This window comes from Homarus americanus, unplaced genomic scaffold, assembly GCF_018991925.1.
Source record: "Homarus americanus isolate GMGI-L3 unplaced genomic scaffold, GMGI_Hamer_2.0 scaffold45698, whole genome shotgun sequence".
NCBI classification, from domain to species: Eukaryota; Metazoa; Arthropoda; class Malacostraca; order Decapoda; family Nephropidae; genus Homarus; species Homarus americanus.
This window is the reverse complement of record NW_024735554.1, coordinates 5830307-5854197: the sequence shown is the minus strand read 5'-3', so window position 1 is coordinate 5854197 and position 23891 is coordinate 5830307. Positions and strand designations below refer to the sequence as shown.

General features: G+C 35.9%; 1 protein-coding gene across 1 annotated transcript in view; it reads right to left on the bottom strand.

Annotated features, from left to right (window-relative positions):
* Window positions 1–22994, bottom strand: part of LOC121871461 (casein kinase I) — a 31183-nt gene extending 8189 nt beyond the window's left edge. Inside the window, exons 1-2 of the mRNA XM_042373799.1 lie at window positions 22731–22994; window positions 14999–15105 (exon numbers count right to left, since the gene is read on the bottom strand). Of these exons, the coding sequence (XP_042229733.1) occupies window positions 14999–15105; window positions 22731–22853 (230 nt within the window). The 5' untranslated portion in view covers window positions 22854–22994. The remainder of the gene's footprint in view (window positions 1–14998; window positions 15106–22730) is intronic.
* Window positions 22995–23891: the final 897 nt, after the last annotated feature.

Sequence of the window (23891 nt, the reverse complement as noted above, 5' to 3'; positions counted from 1 at the left end):
AACTCTTAGTCTTCTTTCCATTTTGAGGAATGTCTTGGTGATATATTCAGTATTTCGAGTGAAACCTAATGATCTACATACAGTACAGTATAATACAATTACAGTACAGTATCATGAAATCCATCCTTCCAGGTGGGGTAAATAAAGGACAGTAAACTTGGCCTTGCAGCTGATGATACAACACCCACAAACACTGACATATGCACCCAATATTGTACTCCTTTTATTGCTCATTATATGAGGGCTAGTGTACAAGAAGGGAACGAAGTGCTCTACTCCAGCTGGAAACTGAACTCGGGTCCATTTGCTTGCAAGACAATCACTCTCTCGGTGAGGTACTAGGTTATAAAAATAACAATACTCTTTTTGTCCACTCTTTCAACCCCTCCTCCTTAAACAAATAATATGAATAATAATGATCACAATACAGTACAGTAATAACAAATTACTATACAGTACTATTAGTCACTGTAACCATTTTCCTGAATACTAAGAGGTAACCAGAATCAATGATACTGTATTTATAAATTAAAATACTGTAATAACAATACGAGTAAAGTCAAACTAGAAAATATAGACAAAATCCTTTTCTTAAAAATAAATGTTCAATTCAAATTCTGATTGCATCAAAATAACTGCATGATACAATACACTGAAATACTGTACGTAAATGAATACACGAATAATGTTGTTAGAACTATGCTGTAATGCATGTATGATGTCCCCTTACAACTATAACACTTAAAAGTTGTCAAATTATAGCTTATAACACATGAATGTTGTCCTGTTATAATTGTCATACATGTATGAGTACAGTAGTACATTGTCCTGGCATAAATAAGGGTTCAATCTCTCCTCATGCAGTAAACAACAGAACATATTGGTGAGTGGAGTCTACAGTACTCATATAAAATGTTTATGCCATTCAATAAAATTTTGAGTAATGTTCTTCGTTACTAAATTTATATTGGCCTAAGCATGAGAACTTAACACAGTAAAAAATCATCATCAAAAGCTATGACTCGAAATATAACTCCTCTTTCACTACAGAAACCTATCTTTGTTTACTCCAGTGCTGCTTATACCTGCTGTTATGCTTCATTCAGTGATAATTTCACTTAACATTAGGGTTTCAGGAATGCAATCCCATCATTAAACAAGGGGGTACCTGTCCAGTATATTATACATATATAGGTCAGGGAAACACGTGGGTCAGGCTAGTAATCTGGACCACACTCTTTCTCCTTGAGATAACTTTTTCTTAACTGATATCATAAACTAATCTACCCGGTACATTCTGATAAGTTCCAAATTCTTAACAGATGCATACCTGATATCCTTAACTGCTGCACATTCATGAATGATACAGATTTTCAACTGATGAACATGCATCAAGTGATGCACACCCTTTAATTCACTCATGAGTTTGCTATACTGTACTACTGATGAAATGACTCCATCATCACCACCACCACCACCATTTTATGACCATTTTCCATGGGTTAGTCGTGATTACCTGATGGCAGCACTCCAAGCTGTACAGTCTCTCACAGCCTCTCTTGTCAGGTGCTTATCTATGAGGAAATTTCTTATAGCCTCTCTCTCCACGTCATTCTTGGCCTACCCCTAGCTCTCCTCCCCTCCACATTCTTACTTGTGTACCTATTGACCCAACTGGTCCCCTTCATTCTCTCCACATGCCTGGATCATCTCAGCTTACCTCTATACAAAACCTTGCCATTACTTTCAATACTGTACTGTACTTAGCCACACTTATTGCTCTGAACAGTTTCTTATCTCTCAATGTCACATTACTTATCTATCTCCCCATTATCATTTCAACTCACTCAAGCCTAACTATGTCATCCTCTTTAACCGCTCGTGTTTCAATGTTGTACATCACACCTCTCACACCAGCTACATACTGTACATCTTTCCTTCCAAACAGAAAGAAGAACTCTTGATATCAATAAAAGCTACAATGCCCAAAAAATTTTCCAGCCACTTCTGGTTCTTGCAGCCATGTTTATTTCAAGCAACTGGTCATGTCACCCAAATAATAGAACTCACTGACACAATCCAGGGCTATATCCCCAATGTTGAGCTTTTTCAGCCTTGTGAAGGCCTACAGTCTGCCATTTATGCCACTGCATTGTGTGTATATTCACCTTGCACACTCACCGACATTTTTTAATTACTTCCAACATTTTTTTACAGACAGTACACGGCCATTTTTCACTTTCCATCATAGGTCCTTCATCCATGCCACCACATTCTCTCTCATACCCTTTGACTCCATTTCAACTTTCCAATTCTTAAATATTTCTACACTGTCTCTATGATGCCAATGATTCATATAAGGAAAGCTGTTGGCAGTGCCCGGCAGCCTGGACTTGGGGTCGGGCAATTGATTTTTCATTTCAGGGTGCCTGGCACTTGCCTGACAGACAAGCTAATATTTTGACAGGTAAATACAGTACCTAAATGGGAATTTGTCAAGTGCTGTGTAACCCCCACCTCCCCATACACATTTAACCTGGGAGATCCATTAACGGGCCACTTGTCATCAGTGTACCAGGATTAGTGATCTACGTCAGGTGCAGGTAATTTATCTCTACATTAAGCTGCCAACCCGCCTCTAGTCGATCAGAGTTAAGTTGTCAACATTTCAAAGGAAAAGCCAAGCTGAGAAGATGTAGACATGAGGTGACAGGAGTTATGACATCACGTGACAAGTTACCATCATTGACACCATTCAGATGGTTACAATATGTCTGAGAGTTCATACACACAATACATTTGAAAGTTTTAAGATCTTTAATTAAATTTTCCCAGAAAATATCTTGGCAAGCAAATTCCCTCAATAAATTTGTCAGGGCAAGTAAATTTCAAAAGTCATTTGTACGGGACAAGTAAATATTCCACATAATCTGCACAGCCTACTGTCTACTGTGGTTTTTATAATTTTGTTATTCACTCATTTTTTCTTTATTCATTTATTAACTCAATGTGTGTGTGTGTGTGTGTGTGTGTGTATTTACAGCCCCACCTGTGTGAGAAGTAGAAGCAGATGTTAGAGATACCTCATCCCATGACCTAAATACTGTACACAGGTGTACTATATTACTGTACCACATCTGTCAACAGTATTAGAATTCCCACACAACAGCTTAAAATATACCTTTCCAGTGTAGTGTAAACTTGTTCTCACTATAAAGCAGGGTAACCACAATGAAGAGCAAATGCAACCACTCCCTTCATTAGTTTCAGTTTATTCATTCTTTACTTCTACAATAGTAATGTTCTGCTATGATATGTAATTGTTCATAAAACCCACCCAAAACAGATCCTTTGCATATTAAAAAAGGTATTCTGTTCTATTCATTATTGCAATATGCAGATACAGTACCTGTACTGTATCACAAGAGAACTTGCATCTTGCCTACTGATGTCTTATTGGCATAAATCATTAAGTTCATCTAATTATATTAATTTTTCTTTAAAATCAAGTACATGGCTACTTCATAAATCCATGAATAAATATGTCATTACAGTACTGTTTTCTCATGATGCAACATCCCAAGGGGGATTTGTTGCCATGTTAGAAACTCATTTCTTGTTGCCAGTCCCTAGCATTCCACTCCACTTTCACTGCTTTCTCTCCCACCAACCATCCCACCTCTCCCAACCCTCTATGGATGTACACACACACCACTTACCAACAACCATCCCAAACCTTCCCCACCTCTCTTGAGAGACACACACGCGTGCACCCCTCACCCCCCCGAGTTGTTAGCCTCAACCAACTTTAAGAAAAATCAACATGTCAATAATGACCTAAAGTTAATTGCTAGTTCAGGTCACATTCTGAAAACAACATAAAAGTAATGTTACACTGATGAGCATATACTTCTATCTACAGATTATCTGATGCACCTTTCCCACAATTCAAAATGTTAGCTTACATAATCTATAGAATTAGTTCAGTAAGCAATCAGCCTCCTGTGTGTGGTTTTTTCGACCTCGCTTCTGCCACAGATCACATGTACTGTACTCAATCTCTCCCCAATGACAAACCCTTCACTTTCCATTCTCTGCAACTACTATCACCATACCACCACCTGGCTTACCGGTACCTAAGTTCTATCCTCGTCATGTGTATCTAATGAGCCATTTTCCCTATCCAACAGTGTGATTCCTCATTAAATTCTAGAGCAAACTTACAATGTCAACTGTGCTTGTCTCCATTTCTACTGAACAACCCTTTATGAGTTGTAAGAGGTCATCAAAGTATAATAAGTACAGTGCAGTATACAATATAATTAAGATATTAACAATACCTCCCTCCTTCACAGAAAAAGTTTCAACTTAATATACTGTATCTGACTTTAAAAACATCAATGACCACTGAAAGGCAGAACACAAAACCTATCCTAAAAAATAAGAACTTGTCTCAGTAAGAAAAGAAAGGAAATATTCAGAAACCAGAAATGTACAGTAGTTATGGAGGTAATAGTAGCAATAATGACAGCCAGAGCAACAGTGATGATGGGGGATGGGAGATTGATGAAAGTGGGTCAAGACCAAATAACATGGTTACTTCACCTACTCTCTCTTTCACTGTCCATTACCAGCACCCCATACATACAAGTACAGTATGTACATCATCCCATCACAAGGCTTGTCTTATCAGAATACTAGATACATTGTCTCACTGCACGAGCCTCATGTTTATACAGTATTATCTAAAATTTCACTCTTATTGGACCAATAAGAGGCACACTGCCAATATAAATAAGATATATTTGACCTCTTGTATAAATATTTCTACATTTCAGAAAAAATCACATAAGCTTCTTTTCTTATTCACATTTAATGATCTTTATTCCCACAAATACATAGATATACAGTATTGTATTAGGAATATTTCATCACTACACAAAGCATCAGGGAACAGAAAAGTACTTGAAAAGCTCTCTACTGATCTCCATATACCAACCAGATAGAAAAGTTTCAACAAATCTTCAACACGAGCAAGAGGGATACAAAATCACAAATAGAGTATACATCAAACCATTACTATGAAAGACTTCCCAGCTTGGAAATGCAATTTAAGATCAAGGTCAACAGAAACAAGTGAAATACTATAGATACTTGTCAAGCCAAATTTAAATTTTCCTGTTAAAGTTTATAAAAACTTTCTGTATTCAAACTTAAAATGTATTCTATCTTCTGCTCAGTCCTGTAATATTCCTGCCTTATAGTTCATCATAGACAATACCTGTACTCAGGCAACGAGGAATTAATATTTTACAGGAAACGATCCTGGAACCTGCAATAGGAGGACAACTCTCTTATGGTAACTCATTTTCACCTTGCTTGGTGCAAAACTCCAATCATCCCATCAATGTGGACCTCGTTAACTCATCAATGTAACTTCGGTAGCTAAGTTTAAGCCACACCCACTAGTACTGTAAATTAATTCCTCCTCAATAGCCTCACTTCCAACAGGCAGAATAAATCCAGAATGACAAGAGGCCAATGTAGAGATTATTAGTCAAGAGCTGTGGTTTTTAACCTTTTTGATGCTGTGTCCCCCTATGATCAACCTTCAATCTATGGCACCTCCTCCCTTATCTCCAAAGGTTCTATGAATTTTTTTTCCAAGTTCCAGTTTCACTGCCTTTACTGCCTTTTTATATCCAAATAAACAAACTCAATACAAATGTAATATTTTCAGAAGTTCAATTTTATTTCATCTGGAATTAATAAGAGGGTTAACATTGCTTCTTCTCAACAAGCATTTGAATTCTTGGTGAATATGAGGAAAGAACAAATGGCATGCCATTTTCTACACCCCCCCCCGCGTTAAGAACCACTGGTCAAGAGGTAATATGGATCCCTCCAACTCAATGAACCTTTGTTAAGTTTCCTGAAACCTTTCAAGTATAAACAACAACAATAACAGGAGCAGTATGAAACCCAGGAAGCTGTGGTTGTCAGTGTGTGGGTGTCTAGGTCACCAGTCCTTACTACTACTTCACAAGTAAAACCCAGAAAGCATCTTTACACAGATTTTTCTTATCACATTTATGATTAAATCTTCCTTGAAAAACATTTTTATGAACTGTATTGACAAATTCAATGTAATTTAATAACTCAAGCTGTTTCCTATTATGCATCAATCACTAACAAGAAACTTTTTTAAATACTCAATATAACTAAGTACAATAACAAATTTTGGATCAATATACCCAGTACATATAGTACTGTATACTGCATTATGCCTCCCCTAAAATCATAGCTGATTTGTCCATACACCATTATCAACAATCAACAGGGCCACAGGATATCGTCTGTATCATCAGTATTACTCATGCAACATAAAAAAATACTAATTTAGCTGAATTTAATTGTTAAATAGATTTACACTAGTCTCCTACAAATTTCAGCACATGCAGTTGTTATGGTCATAAATTCCATAGCTATGGAGGCAAGTTAAATTGTCACAACTGAACATTAAGCCCTTTACTTGTTACTGGTGGTGCAGGCTCTGCTTCACATTGGTGTGAAGGTGATGGATCTCAGGTGATCAGCGGTCACAGCCAGTCGCTTGCAGAGATCTTTTCGGAAATTAGTTTAAAAAGTGTCGATGCTGAGTGAATGTCTGGCATGCACTGAGCAGATGAGCTGTAGACATGACTTTTACTTGTACCTGTACTGTACTACAGGTTAACAAACAACTGCACTGAAGTGTACTGTATAGTACTACAACACTTTCCCCTATTGGTGTCTGCAAGCCCGTCTTATTTTTCATGTTAAAATCACCCAAGATACCTTACGTCATATCGTCCTCTAAATTTGGGTCAGGTTTAATAATAAAAACACTCTATATCTTTGTGTAATGAACAGTAACAGAAAACTGAGGAGACAGACAGTTATGGGGAGCAATGCCGATTAATTAGCCTTTGGTGAAAATGGGCGGGGCTTATAAAGCTATTAAAAAAAAGGGCACAACAAACAATGAGTCCTCAAACCAAGATTAAGGCATGAACATGAATGGTGGAAAACATTGAAGAACATTATTTGATGTACTACTGTACTATTATGACAGTCAAAAAGTGCCTTACTAAACAAGAAATGAAACTCTTAAAGATACAACGTAACCAACAGATTACTAAACAAGGAGGATTAGTCCAAACAAAGGATACTCGTCCCATTAATGCTTATTGAAAATTTGAGAATCTAAAAGTGCTGAGCATTTCATATATTCTATTGCATGCTATGAAAGAAAAAAAGGGTGCCAGGTAGCTATTAGTAACAAATGCCAATACAGTACGATATTGTATAAACTTCTTAAAAATAAGTAAAAGTATTGGTGAACTAAAGAAACAGCAGACAAAAAGCACAAAGTGTAACAGAATAACTTACAATGTGTGCTTGGCAACAGAAACTATGACAGTTAGACCCATGACAATACAAAGTGAGAGTGATTCTTAGTTGCTGGTCTGTTTGATCATGTGACACCAATACATAGGTTAGTGTCATGCTCTGGATAGCAGGCTGGGATGTGTAATGTTCTTATCATGGTTTAATGGCTACATAGTTGGAATAGTAGAGGAGATTTTTGCTGGTAATATAGATAAGAGATGAGAGATTGGGGGAAAAAATGGAGAGAGAGAGGAAGTGATACAAAGTAAAACATTAAAACATCTTCTTAAAGGCAACATTCAGTACAGTACAGAAATTTTCATGAGTTTATATGAAGGGGAAGCTGATGTTTGACAGTAAGAGGCAAGTGGGAGATAAAACTGTCACAACTGTCATAAGCTCTGGGTAGTGCTTTTAGTGAAGACAGATGCTAGGATACTACTATGGGTAAACATCAAGTACAGTATATCAAACTGAGGAATAAGAGTTATATTTACTAATATGGCATTCTACTAAAGAAATACTGTAATTCAAACTCTCTCTTACACTCACACACACACATTCTCTCTAGCTCAAACTGGTCAACACATACTCATCAATACACCTACCACACCCACCCAGACTGTGTGTAGGGCCTTTTAAGTCAAAGTGTTACCCATTTTGTTAATATATGTAAACCATTAATACTGGTTGAGAAAACAAAACTACATTTCACATAGTACACCTTTCACATTTTTATAGTGTTTTAATTATGATAATATTATAGAAGCAGCCATCCAATTTTGTCTGCAGCAAAACATTACCAATGAAGTAACTAACTGGTAACCCTCCAGTTCCATTAGGCTTATCAATACTTACCTGCCCACTTCCTCTCCTCTCAAACATGCGTGATACACTGAATCCTGTTACCTTTCCTGACCTCCTTCCTTATGTTTTGTGGATCACAACACTACTTGAGAAATGTTAAAATCATAAATGGTGAATTATTTCTGATTAAATCTAACAACATGTCTCAGCATGTGTACTGTTCACTATAGTTTTTATTATTTTTTTTATTTACTCATTCTTTTCAAAACTCATTCATTTAGTTATTCTTACAATCACTCATTATTCACTTATTAAACCAATGTGTGTGTGTGCGTAGAGCAGTCATGATACTGTATATAAGAAACTGAATGACATTCATTGACATTTAGAAAGGTGAGGCAGATCATGTGATATGAAAGCAACATTATAACCATGCTCATGAATACATCTGATCCTATTGTTCTTCAGTCCTCTAATTCTTAAGCAGTCATTAGGATAATCCCCTCTGTATTACCCTGATTTTCCCTTTCACCTATTGTTCTAGTTTGACCTCCACAATCTAATAGCACCTTTGAAGGTATTTTTCCTCATCAAACAGCTATACAATGGTATTACGGTCAACTCTGCTCCCTAAAATTGAATACAACTATAATATACAGCACCATTAACTTCACCATATACATTACTGTTTAATCTCATTCCTTGTAATGTTTTCATTTTACAGTATATAACATTTTGTGATGTACTGTATGATATACTGCTCTAGGGAGAAAATTTTTAAGTTGCAATTATGTATACGTATATTTTTTTTAATGGTAACAGCCTTTCTCCCCAACAAGTTCTACTCTTTTTTACCTTACTGTATTCTGATGCAGGTCTTTTGAACAAGACTAAGAAGCATTATACAGTACAGTATAAGCAATTCAAACATAAAAATCTCAGGTATTTTTTAACAATTAACAATTTGCTCATCAGCAATGTAAAGTACTGTGTGAAAAAAATATTTCCATCATTAGAGAGCCACTGGGAATGACACCTTACTGACAGCTGAAAATGCCTGAAACTACAAAATTACTTGGGCCAATAAAACACCCCTCAATCCCAAGCATGAACCTATACTTTCACAGCAAAATTTAAATCTATCCATCAAGTCTACAGTCCATTAAAAAGCAAGAATCAGATTTGTCAAGAATGGAGGGATGCTATAATCCCATGAACATCAGTAAAAAAGATGAAAAAATATTTTTTTTTACTGTAATAACTCTTAGCACTGAGGTTAAAATAGTCCTCCCAGTAGTAATAATGACACTAACATTAATAACACCAAAATACAGTAAAGAAGTAATACCGACACAGGATGTGGAATTAAGAGATTGGAGGCGGTGAAGACTAAAAGGCTCTATCTGTACAAAGTGAGGGAGGGGAGATACCGAGGTCAAATGGACACACCGAGCTATAAGATGTGTTAAGAGGATACATTAATATCTGCAGGTAGGTATCTTGAGATGTTCTGTGATTAGATAGCGAAGAGGTAAACTTGTTTGACATCCTTACTCTCCAGCACAAGACTTACTTTTGCAGCAGTAACATATAATAATGGAAGTAGTGTACAGTACATTATGTGAATTCAATCTATCTACAAAATTTTTCTTACAGTATTTACATTTACAACAGATTGGCTTCTCTACCAAGAAAAAAATAAACAAACAGCTATATATCTCCTTTCCAATAGAAGGATACAACACCCCCAGTACAAACTCATAATTCATCCAGCCCTGCACACCAAAACATAAACAATAACAAGAGTGGGGTAAGTTTATCCAAGGCAGGGGTCCACCACGTGAGCCAGAGCCAACACAGCCGACCCAACACATACAAGTGGCAGAGATACCCCCAAAATAGCTCGCAGTAAACATCACTCACTTTCTATGACCGCCCTACACATGCGCATTATCAGTGGGGTTTGTTTGTCAACTGACTTACAACCTTAACTTGTGTTTTTATGTAGATGGTACTATACTGTATTTACAATTTTACACAGCATTCAATAACTCAAACTTAATGCATAATTTATTTGTCTACAGCTGAATAACATTAAATGACTGATATAGTACTGTATTAATTTTTTACCCATTTACCGATCTCAACTCAACCAATTCTTAAATCCTTCACAAAAATGTACTGTATTAATAGCATCAAATCTTCCTTATTAACACTATAGACCACATGAGGTCTTCAGTCCACCAATGCAAAAGTCCCATTTTTTTTTAAATTATTCTTCTTCCTGTATTCCATGTACTTCTTCACTTATATGAATAATAATAATACGGTAGTTCTTTTCATCCACAGTTATCACATTATCTCCCTCATATTCTACTTTAACATTTTGACCTACTACTGATTACTTCATCCCCACCATCTACCTTAAATGTTAATCACCTATTAATCTCTCATCCCTTGCATTTATATACTGTATATATTTGTTTATTTTCATCAAAAGTTGTACAGATACCCTTGTTTCTTATCCACTTCTGGCACTTCATCTTACTGTAGTAATTCCTAATTGCTTTCTTGTCTCCCATCCACCTTACTCTTCCAACAAATTCTTTTCCTTTATGCTCTTTTAAGGATTACTTCCTTGTTCAATATTTTTTCCAATATATCAGTGAAACCTTATACTCTTACAAATCTCTCTCATTCATGTGTATTTTGTAACCTGTGCATATATTTTTCACTCTACAGAAAAATTACTCATGCAGTGCCACTTCCAAAAACCACACTTACTACTTTATTCCATCAAACTAACAATCCTCTCATACACTTGCTTCCTCATTCTATTTTGTTACTTTACTCCTAAGTTTCTCTCAAGTTCGAATACAATACAGTACAGGACTTAAACTTGTTTTTTTTTTTTTTTTTAGGATTTTAAGACACACAAATATGATAAAACATTTTATACACTGTAACCTACTTTTTGTAAGAAAAGCAAATATATAAGATTTATTGGAAAGATAGATAACATTAATGACTAACTTCAATCAAACTTTTATTATAAATGAACACTTCTTACACCTACATAAAAGACCTCCCAAAAAGCCAAACCATGAACAGAGATAAGACTTCTTTCCGTTCACTGTCTCGTCATTCATGCTGGGCTGCACCACAACTTGTACATATAATCTCATTAGAGAAACCTTCTCAGCTACTGGTGACAGTGGTGCCACACACCAGCAAGTGTAAATCAATTTCATCTTTAAGCCTTATTTATAATAAGGAAAATTTTTAAGCTTTCAGCCAAATGTTATGTTGCACCTGACATCAAGTGATGTTGAGAACACTTTCGATAAACTACAGTAATGTTATTCCTATCCAACATAATAACTAGTGGCACTTAGAAAAGAGGAAGTAAAGGCATCAGGTTGAACAAGCTCCAATGATTTTGCTCATATCCATCTAAATATAATCCACTTAACCAAACCAAAACAGCAACCAGTGTAAACACTACTAAAAAGCAGGTGCATTATGGCTCTGTCAATCACTTTGTAATATCAAAATATTCATCTATTTTACAATTCAGCCTCACCAGTTTATTGAATTATGGTTTCTAATACCATTTTTAAAAAGATCTTTAACAAAATTATAAATAGGTTTATAGAATACATGTATTCAGCTGTTCAAAAGACTATCTTTACAAAATTGGTTTGAGAAAATATGACACAACAAATGAAGGATTTTCACAACCCTACTGAGGCAACAGGAGTCGCAGTGTTCATTCTGAAATTCGTCGATCCCCCAAAGTAAAGATAGCTTTTTGAGTGACTGTACATGCTAAATAAGAAGTGCCCGAGGGAAGGTCTGGAAGCCTTACAAATACACAATATGCAGCTTGGGTCATTTCCTGTCAAAGGAGCAGACACTGTAATATCAAAGATGAGAGATCAAGACAACACATGAGACAACCTAAAAAAAATATATATATATTGTATACATGTACCAGTATTATGGAAGAGAGTACTGCAGGAAACCACAAAAAATAGTGCATAAAAGCAGGGACTGTACAGGTATACAGTAGACAGGATTAAAAGGGAATTTGATACTGAGGGTGAATTAGTCTATACCAGTAGCCACTTATAAGGCAACAATACAGGGCTGAAGATTTTTAAAGCAAAATGATTTTAAATGACAACTACAAGAGTTTCAGCATTCTCATAACAAGGAATATTCCATCATTTTTAAAGCAACAATTTTCAGTGTATCAAAAAGAGCAAGACTAGTGTACAGTATGGCTTCTGCTGAATCAGTAGTTTACAACACCAAAAATAGATATCACACAGCATTATGTACATATACAAATAATGTACAGAAAGACTAATTAAAGTATTTAAGTGGTGTGAACATTGGGAAAAGCAAGACCAGAAAAAAATTATTTGTACCTGTAAAGATGCAAGAGTGTCTTAATCAAATTTAGGGTGGATCTCTTCAGAGGCTGGCAGAATTATTGCAATGCACACTTTTCAACATGGATTTTTTTTTAAGTTCTTACAAATTTATGACAATTTTCTACAAGTTTTGATCAAATATGACCAACGGCATGAGTGCCTGCCCTCTGGTCACAACACTTGTTACTTTATCTGATCTGGGAGTAAGCTGTGACCCTGGGAGGCAAAGAAAGACCTAACAAATTGAGGCAGACAGGATAAGTTCAGTAGTACAGTGATGATCTTTCTGTATGATTTTCCATGAATCACATGCTCTGCTCATTAATGGTTGTCAATTTTAAATTCTCTATTTGTTAAAACTTACACAAAATAGAAACACAAGAGTTCCACCATATAATTTTTTAACCTTGACATTACCAGCACCCAGGATTTAATTTTCAAAACGAGCACAGCTGTACAAGTATGTCATAGGAAATTTTACTCTAATTATAATAATTAATATCCAAACTACAGTACTGTACTGTACATGATTGGATATTGCTATTTTGAAATATTTTCCTAGTTCATATTTTTTGCATTAGGATTTGTTTCCATATACTACTGTACTTTCTAAACTGAAGTACTGTACGTACAGTGATATCCCCATTTGCCGGTATGCAGTAATTGATGCAGAAATCTTCCGGGGATGAAAAATTTCTGGGAAACGAGATGACTCTCACAAGCCCGGAAAAATCCCACATGCTGGAATTTTTCCGGGTAATGGGAAAAGTTTGTGAGAGTCTAAAAAATTTTCTTCTTCGGAATTTGCTCCCAGACTTAGAAAAAAATAGGAGTTACCTGAATTGGCTCAGAATTTCCAGAATTATGCATTATATCATCCTCTGAATTTGTTCCCAGACCCATAATTTTTTTAAGAGTTTCCGGAAGTTTTATCGGAATATTCCAGTAAATGTGCCTGATTTTCAACCCTATAATTTTCTCCCAGATGAGTAAATATATATTTCTAAAGACTTTCCGTAATTTTCTAAAAAAATTATCAGAAAATGCACCTGATTTTCAACCTCGAATCTCAATTCCGAGTACTGGAGAGTTCCAACTACCGGGTAATGGGAATTCCAGCTAATGGAGATATTACTGATTCAGTTTATCCACAGGACAAGAACTAATAAAAAATATAATCCAAATCACTTTGCTTTATATGGAACATGCAAGTACAATATGCAGTACTACTGTACAGTATTAAAGAAAAAGTCAGGAATTCTCAAAGGGAGGCAATCCTTCATGAGAATTTATTATGACCTTTTAAAGCCCTAAAGAATTACCATTTTACCAAAATATGAAAAGCACAGTTAATCACAACAAATACTAAATAGATTCTTAAGTGCCTTCCCATTATTTTCCCAAACCATATTGCTGCCTGTTCATCAGAATAATGAATTTTAGAGGTCCATGTTCTGAAGTCAATTACATTGCAGTTCACCATTCTATAAAAATATTTTATCGTCAACCCACTGTATGAGGTAAACTGCCTAAAGCCGTATAACACACAACAGTTGTTTACAGTAGAGACTAAAGTAGTACAGTACACATTTCCTCCTAACTTAAACTATAATAATATCTTTTCCCTAAATTTTAGCCGTTTGTTTTTCCATCTTGCAAGCTTTTTCATACTATGCTGCAGGGTGGCCAGAAAAAACAAAAAACACTCTTCATCTTCTATCATCCATTTACTGTACTCTAACTGCTGTGATAATCCCATAAACTACTGAACATAATGCTCTCCTAGTATTCAAGTGCACTGCAAATCAATTCCCCTCACTTCTAGTACTTCTTTCACCCCATCCTTCCACCATCTTCTTGGTCTCCCCTTCCTCCTCTCTGAATTACTGTATACAATTTAAATACCCTGTACATACTGTACCAATCTTTCAATTACCATTATCTTAAAATGTCCACATCACGTTACTATCTTAAGTTCTAGTTTCATCAAAATTTTCCACCACCTTATTAAAATTACAGTAGGAACTGAATTCATCTATCATAGATTAAGTTTCCAAAACACCTACACATCATACTCTGCACTCACCTCTTATTTCAAGTCATTGTTTTGCATGATGACAAATACAACATACAAAACAAATTCAAATACTGTACTCATTACACAATAAGGTATTCACTACATGTCAATTTACCAGACAGTATTTGGTATATGCTTAAATAGGTCAAATAAATACAGTACCGCAAATAATGTACATTATACCATCAGTGTTAGGCCCTACAGCTAACACTGACAGTACAGTATTGTATATTACATAACTGACCTGATGTGTGGGATGCCAACACCTCCTTGCAGGATCTTGTAGACTTTGCTCTCATACAGAAGCTGGGGATGCCGTGCCTTCATGGCCTCCAGCTTAATGGCCACCTCCTGCAGCAGGGAAATTTCATTACCCAAAATATTCTCATAAAACTGAATGGCACATTTGGCCTACTAAAGGTTAATTTCTACCCAGTTAGCTCTCTGACCAACCTTACTAGCCTGGACTGTATAGGAAAAACTATCTGACTATAGTCACAGAACCTCCCCCACAAAACTGAATTTCTCCTTAGTACATACCGTAATTATAATACAGTATGTAGCATTATCAACACCTTGAAGTTGGCATACAGGACCACCTGAAGTTTAGGTACCCCAGCTTATTTCATCTGACGATTAACGACCCTAATGCTACCTATGGGGTAGGATAGGGTAGCATTAGGGGTGGTTAATCTTCTGTTGATATAAGGTGGGATGTCTACTCTTCAGGTGATCTGGCATGTGTTAAGTGTAAAATTTGCATCGTTTTATCAAAAGAAAGTGTTGAACTCATTTTCAGAAATCACCCTTATTGTTCTCATAAGAACATATTTGCTAACTCCAATATCTATTTTATTAATACAATTAAACAGTCAAGACAAAGGTAATGTAACAAAGAAAAGGCCACACAATCAACTGGCTTATACCAGTACTATCGCTCACACATACTTGCTCACATCCTGGCATTATTCCCAACTAAGGATTTTTTAATCAGAGTATAAAAACAAACACAAATTAATTTTTAAATGTAAAAATTACTGTGCTGAAACAGGAAGAGGGGGGGGGGGGAGTGCCAGCACCATGGAGTCGCTGGGGCCTCCAATGTCTTTGCAGGGGTCACAGCCATTTTTAATAGGACATGACTATATCATTTGAATATAACCATGCAACTCTTGAAGTTTGATTAGGTCAGTAACACAATGACATGATGCATCCAGTGTATTGCAGAGGACCTGAAGGGGCAAATTTTAGATCTTGGAAATTCTTTATGACTGGCAGTGGACGAATCAACAGATATCCCATTGCAGCCCCAGCTTCTGGTGCTCAGAAGGTTTCTCAGGGAGTTCTCAATACAGTACAATAGTTGAAGAACGGCTTGCCTGCATTTCACGCAAAAACCATCACCTAAGTTGAGGACATTTTCAATGCCATAGATAAGTTCTTCACAGAAAATAAATTGAAAAGTCATAAAGTAAGTTAATGTAGTACAAATGGTACCCCACCAATGATGGGGAAGAATAAAGAATTGTATGAAATGTTATCAAGAGAGTATCCTCACACCAAAGCAAACCAATACATCACCCATTGACAGAGCTTGTCATCAGAAGACTTGTCTCCAAGCTTCAGTAATGTTATGCAGATTGTGGTTACAATTGTTAACTACGTCAAGGCTAGGGAACTGAATTGCCGCATGTTCAAGCAACTGTGCATTACCAAAAAGAGTGAACACCAGGACTGCTGATATACACTGCTGTCAGATGGCTTTCTCGAGGAAAGACCTTAGAAAGGTATTTTCTTCTTTGCAATGAATTATTGTAGCCAATTTCCTGCAAAAACAGGGTCATACATATGCCCATTATTTCCATGACCCCCCCCTCCCCTTGCACTTCTGACAGACATGTCTAACTCACCCAATACTGAACTTCAAGAAAAAGGCAAATGGGTGTACAGGTATAATCATCAGTGTGCTATAAAACATTCTGGCAGCAAACTGCAGTGACTTTGCAGTCAAGCTGAAACTGGTTAATTTTTTTCCCCTTAATTGCTTAGAATTCACAGACACAAAAGATTTGGACTTCAAAAGCACAGTGGACCTTACAAAGGAGAAGCCGGATTTACTGGAATATTTACATAACCTGTCAGCAAACTTTCATGACAGATTCCCTGAACTGCTCACTTCCCATTCAAGAATACGGTAAGTGTGGCTCCTTTGTTCTTGAAATGGCAGAATTTCAGGTCAACAATGAAGCAAAAATTAATTTTGGCATCTGTGATGACCTTGCCAAATGTTGGATGAAATTACTGAAGACACTGTGGTTAAGAATTGTGCTGTTAGTGCTTGTACAATTTTGAACGACTCATGTTTGTTAAGCAGCTTTCTCTACATTGGTGTACATAAAACCTAAATACAACATGCCCTTAAAACTCGACGGGGTTAGGTTCTCAAACTGGCTGCAAATAGCCAAATCTGCGAATAACATTTGCTGACCAGGGTGGGGGAGGGGGGGGGGGGCATATTTTTATTCGTGTGCAAAGAAATATATACAGTATATTCCCTTTATGTGTTTGCCCTCAGGAAAAAATTTCTTTTACCAGCAGAGTATTGTATATCTGTGTGTGTGTGTGTGTGTCTACACACACACACACATATAAAATACAGGTGCTCCTCTACTTAAGAACGTTAAACTTACAAACTTTCAGAGATACAAACATCATCACTGAGGGGGCTACCTGCCAGAACAGGTGTTTAATGTGGATGAGACTGGATTATTTTGAAGAAAATTCCAGATGGAACAAACATTACCTAAGAGAAGAGTGAGCCAGGTTTTGAGGCTGTATTAAAGGGTATAGCTGTACTAAATATCCATAATCTTTTCATTTTTTACAATATGTTTGGAATCTACAAGAGTAAAGTTGGACTTAGACAAACTTCAGGAACTTAACTCGTTCGTAAGTCGAGGAGCACCTGTACAGGTAAAGGAAATTACTGTCTCTAGAACGAATGGCTCCTTGCCCCGGCTGCAAAAATATCAGAAACTTTAAAACTACCCTTAGACATTCTTGGGTACTACATCCAGGTTGTCATCCGAGAATAATCGAGGTCTGCAAATTAAAAATCTGCGTTTTGTCAGGGGATGCTGTACCATAATTGCATTTCAAATATCAACTTAATAAACAGCTTGCTCTGTTCATACCCCCCCCAGGTATAGCACAGAAAATTAATCAACTAATCATATGTACTGATATATGCATCGGCTTACCCCGTCTTGGTTACTTGCAATGTTGCAAACCTGTAAATTGTTCTTACACATGTCAATAAATACACATGAAAAATACTGTTGTTTACCTATAGACTCATTAATATGACAAGATTTAAAAATAAATGCACTCTGTTACTTATATGTTCCTGGTCTCTTGAAATCAGTGCATAAAATAATGAATATTTGCATAATAGAAATTCAGTCCAAATTGTCTTCATAAAATATTATCTATGTTCAGTTCCCAATGCTCTTGATATTTCTAGCACCAGAATAAATTTATCTTTATATAATAAACTATGAGAGATAATCTTATTGCATTAGAGTAAAATAGCATGCAGATGCACGAGTTTCATGCACAATATACGTATATGTGACATGTCAAAAATCTGACCTTGTCTTCCTTTACCACTTGGGGTTGCACAGGACAGCTGACAACATTTAACCCGAATTTAAAGGGGGGAGCTAATTGATATAAATAACAGTCAGTGATGCATCACAAAGTAAATGATTTAATATTCAACAGCATCTAACAAGGTTGTGATGTACATTACAGGTATAACATGTTAACAGTATGGTGATCCTGTACTTGTTTATACAGCTACTAAATACTGTAATAAACAAAAGATAACATACTGTACTCATACCATGGCCTCATTATGTTAAAATTATTCATAGATTACTGAACCTGCTAAACTGTACTGTATGTATTATACTTTACACAGCAATTAACTACCAAATGCTCGCAGACACTGGCTGAAGATTGGTCTCGGCACTTATGATATCCATCTGTCATTCAGGCCTGGAGCAATTGTTTGGTAAAATCAAAGCCATGTTTGTACTATTAAAACCCAATTCATTAACACAAGGTAGCACTTATGGCTAATTATATAACTCCTGTGCTTCAGCCACACTAACAAGTCAAATGTTCTATGTAATACCATATAGTTTTAACTTCAATTTTGGAAATATTTTTGTGCATTTTATTACTGCCTTGGCAGGATAATATATCAATAACATTACACTTAACACTTATGACTATTAATCATAAAAGAACTTAACTTCAGCTGTTGTACATTTAGCTAGTTATTCTACATAAGGGAGTCACTTCAAGAAGGAAAGAGTGCGATATAGTCTTCAAATTCATCAAAGGTACAGCACAGTACTATTATGTCATATCATGACTCCAATGGTAACTGTGGGTCACACCCTATAATTTGTACACATTCATAATTAAATGAGTAGATTGGTAAGCCTTCACTTCCAATACCGTACTCCTCTTTTTATGGGTCAGTCAGTGCCCTTAGTCATGGTACACCTAATTACATTAATTAAATAAAAATGTTTACAGAAACTTTCCACTTGGAAAGAGTTTAAATGATATCCAAAAATTTTGCTACCTGTATTACGGTACTGTACATACCAGCACCAGTACTTACACCCCTCACCACATCACTGATATGTACTGTATAAAGTATAATCCACTACTTAAGTGTTGTCTCATAACTAATGTACAGTACTTGTATATGCTATTTATAATATATATCTGATTTTTTTCATGCTTTTAAGCAGTGATGTCTTCACTTAAATGTTTTTCTTCTGTTAAGCTTTAATTAAATTAACATCCTTTGCACAACAAATTTTTATTTCTACTGTACGGATAAGTGCATCATTTAATTAAGAGTTGAAATTCATCATTAGTGTTCTAGAATTACTGCTTTCATCATTGGCTACCAGATACTGTACTGATATTGCAGCCCAAATGGTGATAAATATGAAGGATATGTTATTTCATATAGACTCTACGACAGTACCATGTAATATACAGTACTGTATACAGTATTACCCCGCCTAACGCGGTTTCACTTAACGCGTTTTATCATATACGCGGTGCCTCGCCAGAGCTGAACTTTCATTTAACACGGATTTTTTCCACATATACGCGGTGAGTGTCCGGCTCGAGACGCTATTTTTAGATTTGCCCCACCCGCCACCCTGCCTGACTGCCTGTTTAAGCTCATAAAATTCATACAAATTACCCGGCCAGAATATAATTTACATTGCTGGAATTCTTATAATTTGGTGATCATTTTGAATATAAACATCATATATTTTGCATTAGACATACAAATTTTAGATAAAATTTTTTCTCTGAGTAACTATGTTATCTTTTGTGCAAAATATATGACATTTATATTCAAAATATTCCTGGTCTTACAAGGAATCCAGCAATGTCAATTGTATTATCCTAACTTTAGTTTGAGGTATTATTTATTAAAATTTAGTGGTTTTCCCCCAAAAATTTCTCAGAGAGGGAAGAGCCGGCAGTGTAGTGTGAGAGGGGGAGGGAGTTGAGTCCATTATTTGAATGGACATTAACTTGGCGACTGTATTTCTCTATTTCTCTTAAGTATTAATTGTGTGCATGTACCATCATAAAATTAAGATGTTATTTTTACTACAACATAGTTATGTGTCTTCAAAAAGTGGAGTTTGGGGGTCGGGCCGGTTTCTATTGGAATTAATCCCATATGTTCTGTTGTTCACTTAACGCGGATTTCACTTAACACGGGACCCTCTGGGTTCTATTGACCGCGTTAAGTGGGGTACAACTGTATACTGCATGAGTAAACAAAAAAGTCTCATTAACTGAATAGCAGTAATGTGTTCAAATAGTTCCCACAATACAGCAGACTGGGTTGCTTATGGACCTACAGTACTGTATAATGGAAAAAACACTGCGTAATATGCACAATGATGGCCTGCCTTATGCACAAGTCACTGTTTGCTTATCTTAAGACAAGATTGTGATACTGTAACAATTTACTTGGGACTTTCACTACAGTATTTATGCTACTCTACAATAAAGAGAAGGTAACATTTATATTCATTCACTTTCCTAATACAGTACAAGTACTGTACACTCTCAACAAAAACTTCTCAAACACCTGAGCACAATGGATGTGAGAGAGAGCAGAATGGGGCTTGTCATCTCTGAATGGTTTCAGATTCTTCGTTCATTTTTCAGATTGCAAATTGCTAATAGCGTTCGAGAAGTTTTGGTGAGTGTACCTTAGAAGTATTTTTGGTGGTCCTGGAATATCAAACTTACCATATACTGTATACTATTATCAGTCATGGCACATTGCAAATTATTTTATACAAAGTGATTATTTGACTACGCCAGGCTGCAGAAAAACCATCAGGTAATTGACCAGGACCCACGGAGATTGTGTATGAGTTACTGTACTATGATTTTAATGGGAATCTGGTCAGGATGGCTGTGGGCAATACACTAGTCATCACACTATTATTTAAATGTTGAATTCTTTATCAATATCTTCTTTAATCATCTTCTCAAACTCCTAGATATCTTACTTCTCTCATGGACATATAGATTGTACCATACTGTATTATACAAATTATACAAAGTGGGTTTGGTGCTACTATTGCATGCAGTCTATAAAGATGTCTTTAGTTTAACCTAGCCTAACCTGACCTTACCTAACTTGACCTAACCAATAATGCATATACAATAATGTACACATTAAAATCATACATAATCCACAGTAAAATAGCCAATGGCTATTTGGCCAGACAGCGGTCAAATAACCAAGGGTTATTCAACCAGATAGCAATCAAATAACCCCCTGCCTATATAATAAATACTATACCCCGAAAGAATACAATTGGTTCCAAAACTACAATATAGCTTTGGGGTGAGTTTACTGTAAACTGGTACCACTCAGAAATGGGGCAAAATATTCAGCTTCCAATTATAATATACCAGGTATGTTTTGAAATAATTAACAGTTACCAAGCTTATCCCCTGAAATTATTTTTACTCATTAAGTAATCAACCAGTCCTCATTAAATCCAAAAAATAACAACACAACAAAGTAACAAAACAAATTATGTCTTCAGTAATCTTCAAATTCACACTTAAAAAATAATATTTGTGTACTGTACAGTATATGCCAACTGAAAATTCATATGAATATTTTCTTTCTATTATGGAAATGGAAAGAAAGGCAATATTCAACAAAATATGAACTTCAAATTATAAACACAAGTAAAAAGTGTATCCTGAATAAACGAATACAGGTATTAAGATCAAGCAGACCTTTCCACTTTGTTTTACTTTGTTCATATATTTGACTCAATTTTTACATTACAAGTAGACAAATAATTAATCAAGATATGACTAAAAATTATGCACCACATCTGGAATCAGTTTCCAAAACATCATGAACATACATATACACAGATGACTAAATCATCATGATTATTATCAAATGTCATTAGCTGCAACAAACAACTGTCAAAATGACTTACAGCTGAATAGAATGTGTAAATAATGCAGAATTTTTTTGTTTTACCAGTATCCCAGAATAACAACTGTATTTTGTTGTGATTATATAAACACAAAACATTGCTACATCCTCGTATTTAACATAATGGCCCTCACCTAGCACTGATCACACATGATATACTGTACTGTGGTAATAAATAATAAAAAAAAAATTCCTCATGAAACTCGACTCAAGGTCCGTGAAAACCAGTCCTAACACACGGCCATTTCACCTTCCATCTTCCACTATACACAACTCAGGATTATCACACAACACAACATCACTCGCATCGTGATTAAGGCCAAACAAAAGACGAGAATATACAGCAAGCAGGGAGGTAAAAGGCGAACAGATGATGGAAACATACCTCTCCATTGGTGATGTTGATCCCCAGGTAAATATCACCGAAACTTCCACTCCCTATTTTCCGTACCAAGCGGTACTTTCCTCCCACCACGAACTCTCTGCAGCCTATAATTCCAGACGACATGGTGTCTATGTATCTTCAGGATAAGGAATATTCCAAATGCAAGGCTAGAAGGCTAAATAACTCCGTAGTTTCTCATTGGGAAGACCAACTCCTTTCACGTCCAAGATGAACTGATCGTTTGCTCGCAGGCAAGCAAACCTAACCAAAATATTCTCTGTTTACTTTACTATTCTCCCCCTTTCTAGCAATTTCTAGCCATAATTATGTATTTCACGCGTGAAATGTTCCGGTCTTGAAGCTGTGGCGTATTTTGTCTCGGAGAAATGTGTGAAATCAATGAGACATTATTCTATTAGGTTGGTACCAATGCTATTTCTCTCTTTCCGTAAGTATAAGGAAAATGGCGACGACTGGCTCGCCAGCCCTTGTGTAGCAGGGTCCAACACTCTCTGTGATCAGCTGGTGCAGGATAAGACCTTCACAACATATTACTAGGGGGTTCAATAGCGTTATTCTCGATGAAAACACAAAGGTATACTGTGTTCGCTTTCGGATCTGGCGGCGGGATGTATGAATGTACTGAGACTATATATTAATCTTCAATATTATCATAACGTGCACGTATTTACCAAGGATGAAAGCGTCAAAGAAATGCAGGAATATTTATTTAAAGCAGAGGTATATAGCAAGTACAGTATAAATTTTCCGCAAGTGTTGAATACAGGTGTTGTTATATTCTTCATAATTATGACTCAACCTCTTCTGAGTAATACATAGTTGGATGAATTTCTCACTTCGTCATATATGCGCATCATTTCTCTGCCGGGGTACTGTGTGATAGTGAACGTCGTCATTTATGTTTTTCACTCTTTTTCGTCTCTGAGCAATGATATCCATTGTAATTTTACAGTATCATGTAATGGTATAAGTACAATTATCACAAAATTTTGCTATGGATAATCAGTTGATAAAGAAGGAAACATTAACTTTCGTTGCAATAACAACAAATAAACGAATTGTCGTAATAATGCTGACAAATCATTACGGAAAAAATGCGTGACAACAGAAAATAAGCCGACTTATCCACCCTTACAGTCA